We start from the raw sequence: 12,636 nt of genomic DNA on the forward strand, positions 1-12,636 counted from the left end.
AGGAGCGCGCGGGGGGGCGTGTCACTGGAGGCCGTTTAAAAACGGCCTCCCGAAAATTCGAGTCCGCGCTGCAGCCGTATATAGGCTGTAGCGCGGATGGGAAGGGGTTAACAAAACAGCAACCTGGGTGCAGCGCAGTGCACCTGTGGCTTTCCTGTGGGTTAGCTGCACTTTGTTATAGACTTCTATTATATCCTGCAGGTGTGGTGCACTTTATGAAAACGCATCAAAACTCCTGCATTCAGGAGTTTGTCCACTTTCAGAAAGTGCACCAAACCCGCAGGTAATAACAGAAGTGTATGGTTCAATGCAGGTGCACTGTTTTGCACCTGCAGATCAGTTTGAAAGCAGCCCAGTAACCACTGCAGAAGAGAGATGCCAATATATACTGATTTTAAAATATAAACTGACCTTAAATAATAATCTTCCATTCAGAAATCTCCCTTGCTACAGGTTTTGCCAGCTGTTGCTGTCCCAGGTGGAGTGCACTTGGTATTCTGCCTGTAACAGGACCTGCCCCTATACAGAAAGTATCAGCTGATGGGACTCTACTCCCTCCGTAGCCGTGCTTCCTCTAACGCCATTCAGAACCTTAATGCCTGGGATAAGAACCCGCAATCTGGGCATGCCGACCCGCCATCCCAGAGCAGGAGGTCGCCGGCCACATCAGAGGGCTCTGTGGTTCACATGTAACCCACGGGCCAGCAGTTGGGCACCCCTATCTTAGAGGAATCTCACAGGTATAGTATATGCATAGTGATATTGGGCCAAGCTGGAAATCTTCTTTAAATAGCAGGAGACCAAGTGGCACATTATCCTGCTGAATGCATAAAAAAGACCCACTTTCCATTTGGAGATACAATAATGGGCATTCTCATTGGAAAGCCTAGCATGCTTTGTAAGCAAAGTCTTATATAAGCATCCTATATGAAACCTGATTTCTAAAATGGTTTTTAGATTAATAATAAAATACATGCTATAAAAGATCAGTTTATAAACTTGTAAGCAATAAAAATGATCAAAAACTGTTATAGTTTATTTTTATGAGCACAATCTAAATTGGAGAACAGCAGAATTGTTATTCTGACTTTCATGCTCTGCCATTTCCAGCACATTATTGAATGTTACTAACTATTATGGGGCATTGCAGACAGTTCAGACTTTTATAAATGAGCGCCAATGTTGGCAGCAATGTTGTGGTCTAAATCAGAGGATCATTATCTAGGGGTCAGACATCAGTCCGTATTAGTAACCTTCTAACTTTGCAATATGTACGATAATGAACTACAATTTTTAGGGTTCTATACTAAAAAGACAAGTTTTCTCCCAATGGTCTGATCTAATTTACTGCCCATCTTTTCCCTTGGAGGTGGACAGCTCATAATGGTACTAGTTCCTAATTTTTTCTATGGACTGCTTTCTGTGAACATTGGCTCAGCTCACGATAAATAAGAACTGTGTAAGCAAAAGGTCAAATATCACCCAAAATCCCAGTCTCCACCCAGAGGTTCATGAACCATGTTTGACCTTCTGATCTTATTGTCCCACTAAATATTAAAGAGGACCTGACACAAGTATAGACTTTACACAAACCAATAAAGTAAATGTCAGCCTTTACAAATCAAGCTGATGTATGAGAAGCATGCTATAAGAAAAAATCACCTTCCCGCTGTCACCCAGCTAGGGTTTGAAAATTGAACAATGATGCTGAAAATTGAACAATGATGGAACCACAAGGCAGTTTTTCTTATCTCGCACTTCTCAAACATCAACACCAAAATTCGTAAAAATAAAAAAAATACATTGCTTGCCATGAGTTAAAAAAATGGTTGTAGGTTTCCTTATATTACCTCAAGACTAGATAGTCTAGATCACATATTTTGGGTTACAGGGAGCATTGTGACACATTGTGTTCCTTGTCACAAAGAATGCAGAGTCTCCAGTTTTCCGCCATACAGATTCTCTCTGGTGGCTTTGCTATGAGATAAGAGGATCAGCAAGGAACCACAGACTGCATCACTAGTGAACAGGACGCAGTGCCTGCGTATGTCATTTCTAACTATGGTTGCGTAAATAACTGCCAATTATACAAAGAAACAAGGTATTTTTATTAATCAACATGTTAAAATTATTGAAATGAGCGGATCTCTTCCATATGTACTTCCAAAAATATTAAAACATGCTACAGTTCCCCTTTTTTAAGATTAAAGTGATTGTAAAGTCTTGTTTCTTTTTCTATTAAAATAACAAACATGTTATACTTCTCTCCTCTGTGCAATGGTTTTGCACAGGGCAGCCCGGATCCTCCTCTTCTCGGGTCTCTCTTCGATGCTCCTGGCCCCTCCCTCCTGTCTAGTGCCCCCACAGCAAGCTGTTTGCTATAGGGGCACCGAGCCGAACTGCAGCTCTGTGTATCCATTCAGACACAGAGCTGCTGTTTGGCCCCACCCCCTCTCTCTCCTGATTGGCTAACTGAGTTTAATTGACAGCAGCAGGAGCCAATGATGCCACTGCTATGTCTCAGCCAATCAGGAGAGAGAGCCCGGGGTGGCTGAGGCACTTGTGGACATAACTGGTTAGAGAGGGTAATTATTAGGGAGGTTGAGGGGGGCTGCTGTACACAGAAGGCTTTTTATCTTAATGTATAGAATGCATGAAGATAAAAAACCTTCTGAATTTACAACCACTTTTAACCGCTTGCCGACCCCCGCAAGTACATATACTGCGGCGGTCAGCCCCGTGCAGGCAAGGTGACGTATGGGTACGTCACTTGACTGCGAGCCAATAGGGGGCTCCCGCTTGTTCACTGGGATCCCCGCGTGTGTGACCGGCGGACCCAATGTCCGCCGGTCACTCGCCATCGTCCGGTACAGAGGGAGAAAGGCAGGCGGCTAATGTAAACAAAGCCGCCTGTCATTCCCTGGTGTAAGTGCAGAGATCATACGATCCTGCTATGTAGGATCGTATATCTCTGTAGTTACACAAACAGCCACATCCCATAACAGTTAGAAGCACGTCCCTAGGGACACATTTAACCCCTGCATCTCCAATAAAGTTAACCCCTTCCCTGCCAGTGTCATTTTTACAGTAACAGTGCATATGTATAGCACTGATTACTGTTGTAATGTCACTGGTACCCCCAAAAGTATCAGTTAAGGGTCCGATCTGTCTGCCGCAATGTCGCAGTCCCACAAAAAATAAATAAAAATCGCCGCCATTACATTTCATTTACATAATATCATTGTTTGGAATTATTGTTATACAGAAGTTTCTCAAGTTATGATTTCATAAATAGTATTGCTTACTGCTACTAGTCTTGTTTGAAAGTGTCCCAGGAACTGACAGAGCTTTGGACTGCTATCATAAATTAGAGAAGTGAATTACTGATTTGAGGTTGAGAAATGTGCTTTACACAACGACTAATTATACCTATGTTGTTTTCTGTCCCCTACAGGAGTGAAGATGTCAGTCAGCATACATGAAAATCGTAAATCCAGAGCCAGTACTGGCTCCATGAACATCTATCTGTTCCACAAATCTTCATATGCTGACAATGTACTCACTCATCTCAACCTATTACGACAGCAATGCCTCTTTACAGATGTCCTCTTGCTGGCGGGAAGCAGGTCTTTCCCTTGCCACCGAGCTGTCCTGGCTGCGTGCAGTCGTTATTTTGAAGCCATGTTCAGTGGTGGTCTTAAAGAAAGCCAAGCCAACGAGGTAAACTTCCACAATGCTATCCACCCAGAAGTTCTTGAGCTTCTTTTGGATTATGCATATTCGTCCAGAGTCATCATTAATGAAGAAAATGCTGAATCTCTTCTGGAAGCAGGCGATATGTTGGAGTTTGAGGACATCAGAGATGCTTGTGCGGAATTCCTCGAGAAAAACCTTCATCCTACTAACTGCTTAGGCATGCTTCTCCTCTCCGATGCTCACCAGTGCACAAAGCTGTATGAACTGTCTTGGAGAATGTGCCTTACTAACTTCCAAACTATCTGCAAAACTGAAGACTTTCTCCAACTACCCAAAGAACTGGTGGTACAGCTCTTATGCCATGAGGAACTGGAAACTGAAGATGAAAGAATGGTATATGAATCTGCAATGAACTGGATTAACTACGATCTCAATAAGCGGCATTGTTACCTTCCAGAGCTGCTCCAAACTGTACGATTGGCTCTTCTGCCTGCCATATATCTCATGGAGAATGTGGCAATGGAGGAGCTTATCATTAAGCAGAAAAAAAGCAAAGAACTAGTAGAAGAAGCTATTCGGTGTAAATTAAAAATATTACAAAATGATGGTGTGGTGACCAGCATGTGTGCTAAGCCTCGTAAAACTGGACATGCTCTGTTTCTTCTGGGAGGACAGACTTTTATGTGTGATAAACTATACCTCGTTGACCAGAAGGCAAAGGAGATCATACCCAAGGCGGATATCCCAAGTCCCCGCAAAGAATTCAGTGCATGTGCAATCGGTTGCAAAGTGTATATCACTGGAGGCAGGGGTTCAGAAAACGGTGTCTCCAAAGATGTTTGGGTTTATGACACTCTTCATGAGGAGTGGTCAAAGGCTGCTCCAATGCTTGTTGCACGCTTTGGCCATGGCTCTGCTGAACTAAAACACTGTTTGTATGTAGTGGGGGGACACACTGCAGCCACAGGCTGTCTTCCTGCCTCTCCATCTGTGTCCTTAAAACAAGTGGAGCAGTATGACCCAGCAACCAACAAGTGGACAATGATTGCTCCTCTTCGAGAAGGTGTCAGCAATGCAGCTGTGGTCAGTGCAAAGCTGAAATTGTTTGCCTTTGGTGGGACCAGCGTTAGCCATGACAAGTTGCCAAAGGTTCAGTGCTACGATCCTTCCGAAAACAGATGGACTGTACCTGCAACTTGCCCTCAGCCCTGGCGCTACACGGCAGCAGCAGTTTTGGGAACCCAGATCTTCATCATGGGTGGGGATACAGAGTTCTCAGCCTGTTCAGCTTATAAATTCAACAGCGAAACGTATCAGTGGACTAAAGCTGGAGATGTTACAGCCAAGAGAATGAGCTGCCATGCAGTAGCATCTGGCAATAAACTGTTTGTAGTTGGAGGGTATTTTGGAATTCAGAGGTGCAAAACATTGGACTGTTATGATCCAACAATTGATGCGTGGAACAGCATAACTACAGTACCCTATTCTCTTATCCCCACGGCATTTGTCAGCACGTGGAAACATCTGCCGTCCTAAAGCACTCTGCACTGGCATGGTAAGTTTCAATTCAGGAATGTGACTTTATGACAGTGAGTACAGTACAGTTTATGTTGAGGTTTGATTCTTGTGTGCAGCGAAGAAGCCACAATGTATGCCAATCTGTAGATTATCTTTAATTATCACTTCCTCAACCCACAAATCATCCCAGCCTGTAGATTCCCTTTCACTCTCGTAATAGTCTAGTGCGCAAGATTGCAATTTATTTTTCGTTAGCTCTTGGGCTGCTGACATCCCATCCAAAATGGTGGCACCCAGCAGAAGTCTCAAAGGTTTTTATATAGCTACATAAGAGAGGCTTTTACAAGTAAATAACAATTATACAATGTTAAATGCACATCATTTCTGGATGACCTGCTTATGCAGTTCGTGCCATAATTTTGTTTATAGTGAGCCAAAATACAGACATCTGTTTAGACCATGTTAACCTGCAGAACAAGTGTTTTCTCTTTACAATACTATCTACTATTTTTTCTGCAAACACCTGTACAGTACATACTTGTATTTATATGTCATATGCAATATGTCTCCAGGGCTGTTTGTAACAATAAAATCGTTTGAGAGAGTCAACAAATTGGCACGTAGGTCCTTTATAAACTTCATATGTTAGGCTTTTCCTTGTGATACTACCACAAAAAATTAAATATCTCAGCCATTTTCAGAATTTATAATTCTCTCATTAAAGGCTTCTATAGACATTACAATGATCAGACAAGGTTTTCCAACATGTCTGATAGCTGTTCCATTAGACAGATATCGGAAAGTGTCTGCTGATGACCCATAGACATATTCCCAATCTTCCTGAAAAGGAACTACATTTACCATCAACTATCGTAGTGCAAGGGCCTACCTGAAAAAAACATTAAAAGAGAAGTTTGGGTTTAAAAAAAAAATAAATAAAAAAAAAATAAAATATGTATGTGTGTGTGTGTATATATATATATATATATATATATATACACACACACACACACACACACACACACACACACACACACAGTCTCTTAGGTGGATACAACATTGATCCCGCCGCCACATGTACACTAAGAACTAAGCAATCAAACACTGCTGATCGCTCAGTTCTCCCCTCAGCTCTGAGCAGAGAGCTGTGACTGTCAGTCACCGGCTCTCTGCTCTGCCTCTCCAGCGTGCGCTGGGCTGTGGAGGGGAGCGGCTGGATCAGTGTCCCATCGGCTCACTGAGAGGCTGAGCCAGCTGCCAGTCCAGGCCTCTGGGTCACGCCAGTGCCTGGAATAGCTGAGTGACGCCAACAGTAGGCTTTAGACTGCACTGCACTTCTGTGATCTTTAGGAGATGTAGAGCCAAAAGAGCTTTGGCCATACTCCTTTTTAAACTTATATCCAATAGTGTATATTATTATTACAGCCACTCTGTCACTTCATTCCTACCCAAACTTTTTATATTTTTTATATTTAGGGGAACCCTCTCTGCACTTTTTGGATTCTTGCCTAGGAGAGCATTACATATTCCATTGCCCCTGCAGTCTTCTGGGATTCTCTCATCCCAAATCCCAGGAGATGTTGGGGTAATCTACAGTGCATGAGCTGCTGCAGGTCATCAGGGGATCTGCTCTGATCCTAGTTCTTCTAGCTGACCCCTGATGATGTGGCGCACGTCATCACAAGGCCACTGCAAGAACCCAGAGGAGACAGCCAGCTCCCCATGATGTTGGAGGAAAAGATGGTGGCGTGGGACCTGGCTTAAAGATTAGAAAATTCAGAGTGGGGTCAAAAATCCTACTCTGTTTTGGATCATTGACTCAAAATATTGAAGCAGGGGGGATCAATGTGAAGGCCAGGCAACTAGTATTTTCCAGCATGAGAGATCAGCAGTGTCAGTTCCCTTGCTTTGTTCATCACGGGTTTCCTTAAGGACAGAAAGTCAAACAGAAACTTCAGGTTGCAGAGAGAGAACAGACTGGCTTTACATGAGTTTAGCATTGCAGGGATCTCCTCCTCTCTGCATACTGTCCCTAACTGGGGGGAGATTACACAATGACAAACCCTATCCTTCATGCTCTGTTGTTTCATCAAACAACTTGTTATCACAAATATGCTAAGCGCTTCAACCAGCCACACATTTCCGATCCCTTGTAGATTGTGTCAACAAAAGGAGAGACTTCCCAATCTCTTGGCATCGGTAGTTGTCTGTTGTCCCCTGTGTTCTGGAGAACTCTTCTTTTCTGTTACTCATTTCCTTGGCATGTCTGCCCTCTGTACAGAGGAATGCACGCTGCTGAGCTGGGAAACTGTTTGCTCTGGTTTCACCTCTAGGGACAGGTGTGGTCCCATACTTGTGCTCTTAGTATGAGGTCCAGGAATGCTGACCTGCAGTCCCAGTTCAGTCACTGCTTAGTAACTGTATATCTGAAGGAGAGCCGGTAATGTCATTAATGCCTGCCTGTCACTTCAGTGTTCATAGTTATGTCTGGTAATCTAAAGGGTTACTGTACCCAGATCACAAGAGCTGGTGATTATGTAGCCAGGGTTGTAAATGATTATACAATAACTTCCTCCGTCCTGGCCCAACCATTATAGCTGTCTAAACAATGCAAACACTCCATTTAACCATGTGTAAGGGCAAACCCGTCAAAACACTTAACCAAGGGTTAGCAGACCTATTATGACCCCCTGGTTGTAGAAGCCTATTTTATGATCTTACATGGTCATGGAAGTATGTAATGAAGGATATCCAGCCACCCAGTTACATATAGTTTAGTCAAAAAAAATCTCTAGAGGAGCCTTTTATCACCATAACCAGCCCATACAACAACAGATCTTACATCTTAATGTGGAACTTTAGTTAGCAAATTAAGTCCCGCTAGATTACTTCAGGCTTTCCCCTTTTGCAGGCATAGCTATGTAAACCATTAAGAGAAGAATGTTTTTTTTTCTTCCGAATCACACTTGCGTAGCTGGATGAAGCGGTCTGATGCTTCATCTGTCCCCCGCCGGCTCTAAGACTGAGAACCGAGCAATCAAACACCGCCAATTGCTCAGTTCTTAGGAATCCTTGAGCAAAGAACTGGTGATTGTAATTTACTGCTGTCTGCTCTGCCCCCCCCCCCTCATTGGAGCGCAGGGCTGTGGAGGGGGCAGGAGCAGCCGCCTCAGGGGCTTGCTAAGAGGTTGAGCCGTGTGCTGTCCAGGCATGTGGGCGGATCCCAACTTCATTGTCCCGATCTTGCCCCAGCCTGGACCAGCTCGGTGATGCCAGCAGACAGCGGGCTTCAACCCACTGTCTGGTGAAAACGGGTCACAGGAGTGCAGAAAGAACTGCACTCCTGTGATCCACGGGAGAAGTACAGCCAAACGAGCTTTGGCTTTATTTCTCCTTTAAGAGCCCATTCCGACTAGCGCGACTTGTCAGACGACTTGTCAGCCTGACAAGTCGCGCTCGGTCGCGGTCCATTGAGTAGTACAGGACCCGTTCTAATAGGAGCGACACAAGTCGCTCCGACTTAGAAAAAGGGTCCTGTACTACTTTGGGGCGACCTCGGAGCGACTTGCATAGACTTCCATTATGTGAAGTCTCTGCAAGTCGCGCCGAAGTCGCGGTGCACGCGACTTCACAGGTCGCCCCCCAAAGTCGTGTCGCGCTAGTCTGAATGGGCTCTTAACATAACTGGTTATATTGTTTAAAATGCAGTAATACAATGCCTCACCTCAACCTTTTTCAGCAGTATTATTTGTTGCTCATACAGTACATAGATATTTTTACCCACATACACAGGGCAGTTGTTGGCAGATAACTAAGATCAATACATGGTAAAGTAATGGTGTCATTAGTGGCTGTCATGTCACACAGCCAGATCAGAAATAACTTTTCTTTTCTGTCACTGTGGCTGATCCATTCTAAATCACAGCGGAGAAATGTTTAGCTTTCCAGGGCTGCACAGTACTGTTCCAGGCATGCACTGGCAGGGATATGTCAGAGCTGGCAGATTGCGATCCTGGAGCCAGACACTACAAGTTTTCCAGAACGTTGATTTGCAAGGCCCGTGCCATCTACTTTCTGTACTCCGTGAATGATGTAGGTTATATAAGGAGAGAGGGAGGGGACAGCTAGACACTCTTGTTCAGACAATTCAACATTTCTGCCCAAATGTATCAAGCTTGGGGAGTCACACCCTAGAAGAAGTAGGAAATTAACACAATATATGCTTTATTGTTTGCCAAAGGGCTGGGTAAAGGGAACGAGATCACACAAAATAGAGGAACACCTAATTATGCTCTTCAGCTTTCTTCAACCCGAACCGTTATATTCCTTCCTATACTATGTGTGTGTATGTATATATATATATATATATATATATATATATATATATATATATTTAGTATGCTTCAACTTAGATTTAAATATAGCTCATCATTGTTAAAAGCTTCAAATTTCCTAGACATGTGGTTGCCTTCTATACCAGAGATCATCCCTATTAGATAGCATTCTTCCATGCTGGTGCAGGAGGCAACTTCATAGTCCATGTTGTTCGTTTGCTATATAAGTGCTGGCAAATAATTGATTAGACAGGGGTGTCAAACTCAAGTTCATCGTGGGCCGCATCAGCATTATGGTTGCCCTCAAAGGGCCAGTTATATCTGTAAGATTAGATGTCAAGAGCCCCCCCCATCAGGAGTCAAGAGTCACCCACCCTTCCTTACACCACAATGCACCCCCTTACCTTGTGCTGCTGCCAGGAAGAAGATGCGGGTGGATCTGGGAAGAAGAAAGTTCAGAGTCTGGAGAAGAACCAAAGGAGGGCTGGAGTCAGCTTCCAGAGACTGCTGAATGCTGACACCAGGGGAGGCAGAGGCAAGGAGGTGTTGCGGCTGCACAGAGAGGTGCAGGACCTGTAGCTGGAGTTCTGCCCTCCTCTCTGCTGCGGACTGCTCAGAAGGGGGGGGGGGGCAAAGACGAGCCTTTCTGCAGCTGCACAAAGGAAAGCAGGATCTGGAAAGGCATTCTGTCCCCTCTGCTGCCGACTACTGAGACAAGGTGGGGGTAGAGACAAGGGGGGTGCCGCAGCAGCAGGAGAGGTGCGAGGGCCACATGAAATGGCTTGGGGGGCCGCATTCGGCCCGCGGACCTTGTGTTTGACACCTGTGGGTTAGATGATGAATCATTTTTAGGAAAATGAGTACGGTAATAATCACATAAATATTACTAGAAGACGTGATGATCATTGCCCATTCCAGCTAGGTCTGATGGCTTGTCAGCACTCTTAAAAATCTAGCAAACATTCTTAGATTTTTTTTTTTTATGAAATCAAGTCTTAGATTTTTTGACGAAAAAAAAAAAAACGTGGCTGGGGTTTATCTGCTGAGCACATGAACATGCATGTCTTTGCAGGGATTTCTGATTGGGTCACACTTTCTTTAGACTGGCTCTTTTAAAGATTTTTCTCATTCGTAGTTTTTGGTTCCTTGTTGCAATGCTGTGATGGCATAGCAATTATGTTACCTTTCCATGTTTCCTGAATGTATCAAGCCTTGTACAGCTTTGTCTGGCTGATATACAACCTCCCAACTGTCATGCCAAGCAGCCAAGTCTGCCGGTATATTGATGAGTAAGTCTATCAGAAGATGGGGTAATATTAAATCTGTGTAATGACAGATGGCTAATCTCATTTAGTAGCTACTAATACAATTATGTCTTCATTGTGTGGGATCAATTTAATGTATATAGTAGAATTAAGCATCTGCCTTATTGCTGAAGCCTAAGATAACAGTTGTATTCTTTTTGTTTTGTGTGCAGGACCTCAGCTGTGAAGATTCTAAGCCAGCTTTACGTGAAGATGACTTAAAAGACTTTTTGCTCTACACTAAAGAAGTTTGGCTTGACATTTTGTACAGACCCCTTTTACAGCTGGGACTCTCTGGCTGCAGATGTTATTGTCTATCTGGACAAAGAGGGTAGAAATGGCATTCTACAACTATCAGTATTATCCTGATTATTCACGAGAAGTTAACGCCATTCTTTTTTTGGCTCTGCATTTGAGAACACTAGGGTGATTTAATAAGAAAGACATAGCTGGAATCCATCTGGACTGAAGAGTTTATCATCACAATCTGAGGTGGTTGGAAATGTCGGCACCAGCTGCAGGGCACGTTAGGGGCTCCACGCAGCAAAGACGTCAAGTCTTATAGAGTTCTAACAGCCAGTTGCTTAACATTAGACTGCACAATGGCCAGTGCCATCGGCATCTTCTAATCTCTCAGTTTAATGCATTCTCTGTGTTAAACATTGCGAAAGCCACAACTGTAATTTTAGCCAGAAGTGAAAAAAAAAAAACTGTGAACAAACATTGGATGTCTTACTACCCACAATCCATTGCCATTTCAACTGCCTATTTATATATGACTTTCTTATTACATTCCCAGTTGTGTCTATTTATTGATCTTTGCTGTGTGCATGCTGATACAATGCTTGTAGTTGTATTGACATGTGAAAGGCCTGGCTGAATATATATTTAAAGCTTGCAACAATACTTCTTCAGAGCAGTGTATTTAGCTACCTACTTGCAGCATTGCAAACTGTCTTTTGTGATTACCCATTCACTGTGATGTAGATGTCTGTGATGGTGAAATGCACTAAGTGGAAGACAGTACTCATCATGAACAGACTGTCCTGGCCTTTTGGTAGCTTGGTGTGACAGCGAGTACAAATTGATATCTGTAGGGCTAGAAGAGGACAGTATGTAAGTATACATCTTCTGTAACTTAACAAAAGACCTAATCATTTGATCGCATTAGGGCTTATGCACATAGCTGTATCTAGCCTGAATTCTGGTGTATTGCTCCACTGGGGGAGTCCTCTACTGCTGCGTACAGCTGCCTATAGAGGTCAATGGCTGTACACGTCTATAGCTTCCTAAACACATGTATGCATATGGGTGTACAACTCTGGAAACAGAGCACCTGTACGCTGTTTATTGGCAGATATATACACGTCTATAGCTTCCTAAACACATGTATGCATATGGGTGTACAAATCTGGAGACGGAGGTTGTATGCAGCACCTGTACGCTGTTTATTGGCAGATATATACTTGTCTATAGCTTCCTAAACACATGTATGCATATGGGTGTACAACTCTGGAGACGGAGGTTGTATGCAGCACCTGTACGCTGTTTATTGGCAGATATATACTTGTCTATAGCTTCCTAAACACATGTATGCATATGGGTGTACAACTCTGGAGACGGAGGTTGTATGCAGCACCTGTACGCTGTTTATTGGCAGATATATACACGTCTATAGCTTCCTAAACACATGTATGCATATGGGTGTACAACTCTGGAGACGGAGGTTGTATGCAGCACCTGTACGCTGTTTATTGGCAGATATATACACGTCTATAGCTTCC

The 12,636-nt window shown here is 43.6% G+C and overlaps 1 protein-coding gene across 2 annotated transcripts in view; it reads left to right on the forward strand.

Annotated features, from left to right (window-relative positions):
• Window positions 1-12,072, forward strand: part of ENC1 (ectodermal-neural cortex 1) — a 29,642-nt gene extending 17,570 nt beyond the window's left edge. Inside the window, exons 2-3 of one of the 2 annotated variants that reach the window (XM_082261727.1) lie at window positions 3,455-5,251; window positions 11,026-12,072. In XM_082261727.1, coding sequence (XP_082117853.1) covers window positions 3,463-5,232 — 1,770 coding nt within the window. In that variant the 5' untranslated portion in view covers window positions 3,455-3,462 and the 3' untranslated portion in view covers window positions 5,233-5,251; window positions 11,026-12,072. Of the gene's footprint in view, window positions 1-3,447; window positions 5,252-11,025 lie in introns of those variants that run through there. The other variant, XM_082261728.1, reaches the window with a different exon arrangement.
• Window positions 12,073-12,636: the final 564 nt, after the last annotated feature.

This window comes from Pelophylax lessonae (genome assembly GCF_965119305.1).
Source record: "Pelophylax lessonae genome assembly, chromosome: 1".
NCBI classification, from domain to species: Eukaryota; Metazoa; Chordata; class Amphibia; order Anura; family Ranidae; genus Pelophylax; species Pelophylax lessonae.